We start from the raw sequence: 8,495 nt of genomic DNA, 5'->3' as shown, positions 1-8,495 counted from the left end.
CCTCAGCATTTGTGGCTGCAACCCAGCAGGCCTCACGGAACAAGGCACACCCAGTTGCACAGCCCCCCTTCCTACCTTGATTCATCTTCCTCAGCAACAAGCGCTACTCACCTCAGCAGCAAGCCAAAACCACCTCAGCCCAACGGGGACAGGCCTTGCCACTCGTCAGCCATGCCCGGGACCACCCAGCCAGGAGGGGCTCACGGCTGCTGCCCTGAGCACCATGCATGCCTCCAATTCCCCGCTACAGGGTCCAAACCCTGCGTCTGAACATCAAAGCCTAGACAGGGAAAGGGCCTCACCCTTGGGCGCTCAGTGCTGAATAAGACCCCAAAAGCTCTGCCTAAGACTCCCTGCCAAACCATTCCCCCTCAGCTCAGGGCTCTCAAGCTTTCAACGAGGCCTGAAAGGACAACGTCCTGCTGTCGCAAACAGCTCTCCTCTGCCTGATCAAACTACCACCCGCCAAGCTGCCGCAAGAAGAAAACACGCAGCCTCCCTTCTCTCACACAGGACCTTCCAAGCACAAAGGCCACCAAGCCACCGACCGATGCAGCAAACCCAAAGGGAAAGACGAGGAATAAACACAGGCGTAGGGAATGGGCACGAAGGCAGGGAGGGGGCGAGTGCGATGCCAGTGCCAGCGCCTCGCGCCCAGCACATCTGGGAAGCCCACACCAGCCTGCATTATGGCGACGCCAGCAAATAGGGCCCCCTCCTCACAACAATGCAGCCGCAAACCGCACCGCACGAGTGACACGCCATGACCTCACTTCATAACAACCCACCTCTCTCATGCTTTGGCCGCGTCTGCCGACTGTTCTCAAACGCACTCTCCACGGAAATCCATCCAAAGAGCCGCTCTCGCTTAAAAGCTGCCGCCAAGGCCACAGAGACACATCCTAAACAGGAGAAAAGCACACGAGAACGTAGTGTGAAGGACAACATGCCCCACCTCATTACTTGCCAGGCTTTAGCATGTAAGAGCAGCTCACGCCAAATGCTGTCATGCGCAAAGGCTCTCTCGCCCCGCGGGCACTCACGGACCAGCATAAAAGCCGGCCCTGCGACTCGCACCCTCACACAATCCTCCCGACGTCTTCTCCCCTGCGCCCAACGAGGTGAGCCTGAACCCCGCTCCCTTCCTTCGTCCGCCCCACCAGGCCTATCTCTCCACACGCCCTTTCCCCCTTAGCCTCAGCAGCCCTTCTCCCTCCCCACCGCCATGCTCCCCACAACCCCAGGCCTCCCCACACTCTTGGCCTCCCCCAGCACCACTCCTCACGCCCCCAACACCCTCCGCGTTCCCAACACCCTCCACCTTCCCAACACCCTCTCTTCCAGGGACCCTCCGCACCACAGACATGTCCTGCTACGACATCTGCCGCCCCTGCGGACCCACCCCGCTGGCTAACAGCTGCAACGAGCCCTGTGTCAGGCAGTGCGAGGATTCCCGCGTCGTCATCCAGCCTCCTGCCGTGCTGGTCACCCTGCCAGGACCCATCCTCAGCTCCTTCCCCCAGAACACCGCCGTTGGATCCTCCGCATCAGCTGCCGTGGGCAGCAACCTCAGCGCCCAGGGAGTGCCCATCTCCTCCGGGGGATTCGGAGGCTTTGGCCTTGGAGGCTTTGGCTTTGGAGGCCTGGGCTGCATCAACGGCGGAAGAGCCTGCTACCCCTGCTAAGGACCCACGCCAACACCCCTGACAGAAGCCTCCAACACCGTGCAACACAGCTCTCGCACTGAGGACGCACCTCTGCGCTGTTCATGGCATGCGGGCTCGCCAGCCGCGGCTCATCATTCCATGGCACAACAAAGCAAGCAAGCAAGGAAGGGGCCAGCCCATGCTGTCAGGACACATGGCCAACATACCTCCTTCTTTCTTCCTCTTTCTCCTTTCCATAGCACCACCTTCTACGGCTGCTACTCTCTGCTGCAATGCCTTGCTCACTAGCACAATCCCTCCAGAGACCTTCTGGGGCTGCTCCCACCACACGGTAGCGAGACCTTGGGGCTCTGGGAAAATCTGCTCTACGCAAGGGACATAGGCTGGTGGTCGCCCTCCAGGCACCTCCGAATGTGCACCTTCCACTTGACGCTCCCTCTTTTTCATGTTTTCCTCAATAAAATCCGCCTGCATCCCACATCCTCAGATGCCTCCTCTTCCTTTCTTCTCCCAACGCTCTTCCAACTTCACCCGACAAAAAGAACAAAAAGCAGGGCTCAAGTGGCCATCAGGGCCCATGCCTGGTTGTGTTCAAGAAGCGTTTGGACAACCCTCTTACATAGCTCCTTGTCACTAAAATGGAAAGACATGATGGGTCACTCAGCACACAATGAATTGCCTGCATGGTCACATACCAAGAGTTGCGGTCAACAGCTCTTTGCTCAGGTGGAGACCAGGGAGGAGTGGTGTCCCTCTGGGGCCTCTAGCGAGGCCAGTATGATTTAACAGGGTTGTCCGTCACACGGACACCACACATATGGTGCGAGACTCCTCGTGGATTGAGGATGCACCTTTGTGCCATCGCTGACCCACTGGGTCTTCAGCTCCACAACCATGGCTATTTCTCTCAAGGCATAAACCAGAGAAGCAAGGAAGTGGGCTATTCCGTGATGTTTGGAAACATGGCCGACTTATATTCTACCATTCTGCCACTTCTTTCCCTGACTTGCACTGTCTCGTATGTCTGGTTCTCTCTGGCGCTATGACGTGCTCACAAGCCAAACGCCACCAGGGATCGACTCCCGCTCTGCTGCTCCCATCACAGGGCTGGAAGATTTCCGTGCTCCGAGAAAATTTACCGTGCACAACGATGACGTTGTTGGTCACCCTACGTGCATCCAAGACCCCCCAGGGATGTGCCACTTGCTGCTCCTTCCTTTCCATGCGCTTTCCTCAATAAAGTTCTCAAGCATGCCAGCCTGACGCTCCTCCTCTTCCCTTCTTCTCCCAGCGCCTTTCCCACTTCCCTCAGTACAAAGGCAAAACTCGAGAGGTCATCGGGGCACGTCGAAAAGGGCCACCACACCTTCCAGCACGTCACGCAAGACCTACACTTGACCAAACAAAGGCTTGGCCACGCTAAGGCGCTTCTGCACATGCCCTCTGAAACAATCTCTCCGTGTCAGCAGCACACACTCGACTGCTTTCTCACCCAGCAGCATTCTCCCGCATTGACAACAGATGCAGTCACAGAATCCTTTCAGTTTGGAAGTAACCTCTGGAGACCATGTGCTGCAAGCACCCTGCTCAAGCAGAGTCAGCTACAGCAGGCTGTCCAGGACCATGTGCAGTTGGGCTTCTCAGATCTCCAAGCATGGAAATCCAAAACCTCTGCTTGAGGTCCACTGCTTGACCACCCTCACAGGGGAAAAGGCTTTCCTTCTCTTCCAAGACAATTGCATCTCTTCTCTGTGGCGTCCACTCACCTTTGTCCTGGCAGCAGGCAGTAACTGAAAATAGTCTGGTTCCCTTGTCTTCATTCCCGCCCATCCGGGATTTAGAACAAGGAGGAGATTCAGCCTGAGCAGCCTTCTCTGCGGGTTGAAAACGCCCAGCTCTCTCACCTTCTCCTCATATTGAAGAGGCTCCAGGCCCTTCAGCATCTTGGTAGCCCTGCACTGGAATTGCTCCAGCATGTCCGCTTCCATCTTCCACTGGGACGCCTCAAACCGGACAAAGGACTCCACAAGGGGCCTCACCGGCGATGAAGAGAGATGACGGAGCGCCTTTCTCATCGTGCTGGCAACGCTCTTCCCCATGCCCTCCTGGAGCCTGGTGGCCTCTTTTGCCGCAAGGCTGCATTGCTGACTCATCGTCAGCTTGCTCTCCAACAGCAACACAAGGTCCTGCTTGGCAAAGCTGCCTGCCACTCTGTCGGACAACACCATGTCCTGCTCCCCGGCGTTAGTCCTCCCCAGAGGCAGGAATTTGCTTTGCCCCTTCGGCAACTTCATGATGTTGGTCTCTGCCCAGTTCTCCAGCCTCTGCACATCATTCTGAATGGTGCCACGTTCATCACGTGCATCAGACGCTCCTCCCCGTCTCGGGTCATCTGCAGAATTCCTGCGGGGTCACTTCGTCCCATCACCCACCTCACTAATGAGGATATGATGGCCACAAGATAGAGCACAGGAAGTTCCGCACCAACACGAGAAAGAACTACTTCACAGTGAGGGTGACGGAGCTGCCCAGGGAGGTTGTGCGCTCTCCTTCTCTGGAGATATTCAAGGCCTGTCTGGATGCCTACCTGGGCAGCCTGCTCTAAGGAACCTGCTTTGGCAGGGGGGTTGGACCTGATGATCTTTCGAGGTCCCTTCTAACACCTTCAATTGTCTCATTCTGGGATTCTGCGATATTGAACATTGGTGGCCTCACTGCCAAGCCCTAGCCTACACCGCTAGGTCCTTGCCTCCAACACCGCTCTGTGCCACTTAGCACAAGCCTCTGCACCCAAGCAATCAGCCACTTCTCATCCCACCTCACTGTCTCTTTATCTAACCCATACTTTGTCCGCTTCTCTAGGAGCTTGTCACGGGAGCAAGTGTCAAAGAAAGCCCTTACTAAAGGCTTTACTAAAGTTGAGCAGCAGCCACTGCTCTCCCCTCATCCACCAAGCTGGTCACCTCAATTTAGAAGACGCTGAGGAGGCTCACGCGTGACTTTCCCTCTCTAAATCCGTGCTGACTACTCCCCATCACATTCTGGTTCTTCGTCTGCTCGACAGCGCTTTCCGGGAGGATTTCCTTTAGAACCTTCCCAGCGACTGATGTCAGGCCAACCGGCCTCTGGTTTCCCACACCTTCCTTCTTCACCTTCTTGAACACAGGAGCCGGCGAGTCTCTTCCAGTCTTCAGGAGCCTCTCCCACTCACCAGGACCTTTCAAAGATAATTAGTATTGGCCTCGCAAGGACACCACACAGCTCCCTCAGCATTTGTGGCTGCAACCCAGCAGGCCTCACGGAACAAGGCACACCCAGTTGCACAGCCCCCCTTCCTACCTTGATTCATCTTCCTCAGCAACAAGCGCTACTCACCTCAGCAGCAAGCCAAAACCACCTCAGCCCAACGGGGACAGGCCTTGCCACTCGTCAGCCATGCCCGGGACCACCCAGCCAGGAGGGGCTCACGACTGCTGCCCCAAGTACCATGCATGCCTCCAACTCCCTGCTGCAGTGACCAAATCCTGCATCTGACCATCAAAGCCTAGGCAGGGAAAGGGCCTCACCCTTGGGCGCTCAGTGCTGAATAAGACCCCAAAAGCTCTGCCTAAGTCTCCCTGCCAAACCATTCCCCCTCAGCTCAGGGCTCTCAAGCTTTCAACGAGGCCTGAAAGGACAACGTCCTGCTGTCGTAGACAGCTCTCCTCCGCCTAATCAAACTACCACCCGCCAAGCTGCCGCAAGAAGAAAGCATGCAGCCTCCCTTCTCCCACCCAGGACCTTCCAAGCACAAAGGCCACCAAGCCACCGACCGATGCAGCAAACCAATGGGAAAGACGAGGAATAAACACAGGCATAGGGAATGGGCACGAAGGCAGGGAGGGGGCGAGTGCGATGCCAGTGCCAGCGCCTCGCGCCCAGCACATCTGGGAAGCCCACACCAGCCTGCATTATGGCGACGCCAGCAAATAGGGCCCCCTCCTCACAACAATGCAGCCGCAAACCGCACCGCACGAGTGACACGCCATGACCTCACTTCGTGACACCCCACCTCTCTCATGCTTTGGCCGCGTCTGCCGACTGTCCTCAAACGCACTCTCCATGCAAATCCATCCAAAGAGCCGCTCTCGCTTAAAAGCTGCCGCCAAGGCCACAGAGACACATCCTCAACAGGAGAAAAGAACACGAGAGCGTTGTGGGAAGGACAACACACCCCACCTCATTACTTGCCAGGCTTTAGCATGTAAGAGCAGCTCACGCCAAATGCTGTCATGCGCAAAGGCTCTCTCGCCCCGCGGGCACTCACGGACCAGCATAAAAGCCGGCCCTGCGACTCGCACCCTCACACAATCCTCCCGACGTCTTCTCCCCTGCGCCCAACGAGGTGAGCCTGAACCCCGCTCCCTTCCTTCGTCCGCCCCACCAGGCCTATCTCTCCACACGCCCTTTCCCCCTTAGCCTCAGCAGCCCTTCTCCCTCCCCACCGCCATGCTCCCCACAACCCCAGGCCTCCCCACACTCTTGGCCTCCCCCAGCACCACTCCTCACGCCCCCAACACCCTCCGCGTTCCCAACACCCTCCACCTTCCCAACACCCTCTCTTCCAGGGACCCTCCGCACCACAGACATGTCCTGCTACGACATCTGCCGCCCCTGCGGACCCACCCCGCTGGCTAACAGCTGCAACGAGCCCTGTGTCAGGCAGTGCGAGGATTCCCGCGTCGTCATCCAGCCTCCTGCCGTGCTGGTCACCCTGCCAGGACCCATCCTCAGCTCCTTCCCCCAGAACACCGCCGTTGGATCCTCCGCATCAGCTGCCGTGGGCAGCAACCTCAGCGCCCAGGGAGTGCCCATCTCCTCCGGGGGATTCGGAGGCTTTGGCCTTGGAGGCTTTGGCTTTGGAGGCCTGGGCTGCATCAACGGCGGAAGAGCCTGCTACCCCTGCTAAGGACCCACGCCAACACCCCTGACAGAAGCCTCCAACACCGTGCAACACAGCTCTCGCACTGAGGACGCACCTCTGCGCTGTTCATGGCATGCGGGCTCGCCAGCCGCGGCTCATCATTCCATGGCACAACAAAGCAAGCAAGCAAGGAAGGGGCCAGCCCATGCTGTCAGGACACATGGCCAACATACCTCCTTCTTTCTTCCTCTTTCTCCTTTCCATAGCACCACCTTCTACGGCTGCTACTCTCTGCTGCAATGCCTTGCTCACTAGCACAATCCCTCCAGAGACCTTCTGGGGCTGCTCCCACCACACGGTAGCGAGACCTTGGGGCTCTGGGAAAATCTGCTCTACGCAAGGGACATAGGCTGGTGGTCGCCCTCCAGGCACCTCCGAATGTGCACCTTCCACTTGACGCTCCCTCTTTTTCATGTTTTCCTCAATAAAATCCGCCTGCATCCCACATCCTCAGATGCCTCCTCTTCCTTTCTTCTCCCAACGCTCTTCCAACTTCACCCGACAAAAAGAACAAAAAGCAGGGCTCAAGTGGCCATCAGGGCCCATGCCTGGTGGTGTTCAAGAAGCGTTTGGACAACCCTCTTACATAGCTCCTTGTCACTAAAATGGAAAGACATGATGGGTCACTCAGCACACAATGAATTGCCTGCATGGTCACATACCAAGAGTTGCGGTCAACAGCTCTTTGCTCAGGTGGAGACCAGGGAGGAGTGGTGTCCCTCTGGGGCCTCTAGCGAGGCCAGTATGATTTAACAGGGTTGTCCGTCACACGGACACCACACATATGGTGCGAGACTCCTCGTGGATTGAGGATGCACCTTTGTGCCATCGCTGACCCACTGGGTCTTCAGCTCCACAACCATGGCTATTTCTCTCAAGGCATAAACCAGAGAAGCAAGGAAGTGGGCTATTCCGTGATGTTTGGAAACATGGCCGACTTATATTCTACCATTCTGCCACTTCTTTCCCTGACTTGCACTGTCTCGTATGTCTGGTTCTCTCTGGCGCTATGACGTGCTCACAAGCCAAACGCCACCAGGGATCGACTCCCGCTCTGCTGCTCCCATCACAGGGCTGGAAGATTTCCGTGCTCCGAGAAAATTTACCGTGCACAACGATGACGTTGTTGGTCACCCTACGTGCATCCAAGACCCCCCAGGGATGTGCCACTTGCTGCTCCTTCCTTTCCATGCGCTTTCCTCAATAAAGTTCTCAAGCATGCCAGCCTGACGCTCCTCCTCTTCCCTTCTTCTCCCAGCGCCTTTCCCACTTCCCTCAGTACAAAGGCAAAACTCGAGAGGTCATCGGGGCACGTCGAAAAGGGCCACCACACCTTCCAGCACGTCACGCAAGACCTACACTTGACCAAACAAAGGCTTGGCCACGCTAAGGCGCTTCTGCACATGCCCTCTGAAACAATCTCTCCGTGTCAGCAGCACACACTCGACTGCTTTCTCACCCAGCAGCATTCTCCCGCATTGACAACAGATGCAGTCACAGAATCCTTTCAGTTTGGAAGTAACCTCTGGAGACCATGTGCTGCAAGCACCCTGCTCAAGCAGAGTCAGCTACAGCAGGCTGTCCAGGACCATGTGCAGTTGGGCTTCTCAGATCTCCAAGCATGGAAATCCAAAACCTCTGCTTGAGGTCCACTGCTTGACCACCCTCACAGGGGAAAAGGCTTTCCTTCTCTTCCAAGACAATTGCATCTCTTCTCTGTGGCGTCCACTCACCTTTGTCCTGGCAGCAGGCAGTAACTGAAAATAGTCTGGTTCCCTTGTCTTCATTCCCGCCCATCCGGGATTTAGAACAAGGAGGAGATTCAGCCTGAGCAGCCTTCTCTGCGGGTTGAAAACGCCCAGCTC

General features: G+C 56.8%; 2 protein-coding genes across 2 annotated transcripts; both read left to right on the top strand.

The window, feature by feature from the left end:
• The first annotated feature begins 955 nt into the window (after positions 1-955).
• LOC310893210 (feather keratin 1-like) lies at positions 956-2,197 on the top strand. The gene has a single exon (XM_083821820.1). It carries the CDS (start codon positions 1,365-1,367, stop codon positions 1,683-1,685), a length of 321 nt encoding a protein of 106 aa, XP_083677946.1. The 5' UTR covers positions 956-1,364; the 3' UTR covers positions 1,686-2,197.
• A 3,392-nt stretch (positions 2,198-5,589) lies between these two features.
• On the top strand, positions 5,590-7,460 carry LOC310895524 (feather keratin 1-like). Its single transcript, XM_083827004.1, has one exon. It carries the CDS (start codon positions 6,295-6,297, stop codon positions 6,613-6,615), a length of 321 nt encoding a protein of 106 aa, XP_083683130.1. The 5' UTR covers positions 5,590-6,294; the 3' UTR covers positions 6,616-7,460.
• Positions 7,461-8,495: the final 1,035 nt, after the last annotated feature.

The sequence above is a fragment of the Anser anser genome (genome assembly GCF_964211835.1).
Source record: "Anser anser genome assembly, chromosome: 2".
Taxonomy (NCBI): Eukaryota; Metazoa; Chordata; class Aves; order Anseriformes; family Anatidae; genus Anser; species Anser anser.
The sequence above is the reverse complement of the archived record's forward strand: the minus strand, read 5'-3'. Positions and strand labels throughout refer to the sequence as shown.

Bases quoted from the DNA above. Each gene is read 5' to 3' on its own strand.
- LOC310893210 (XM_083821820.1), top strand. From the start codon at position 1,365: ATGTCCTGCTACGACATCTGCCGCCCCTGCGGACCCACCCCGCTGGCT.
- LOC310895524 (XM_083827004.1), top strand. From the start codon at position 6,295: ATGTCCTGCTACGACATCTGCCGCCCCTGCGGACCCACCCCGCTGGCT.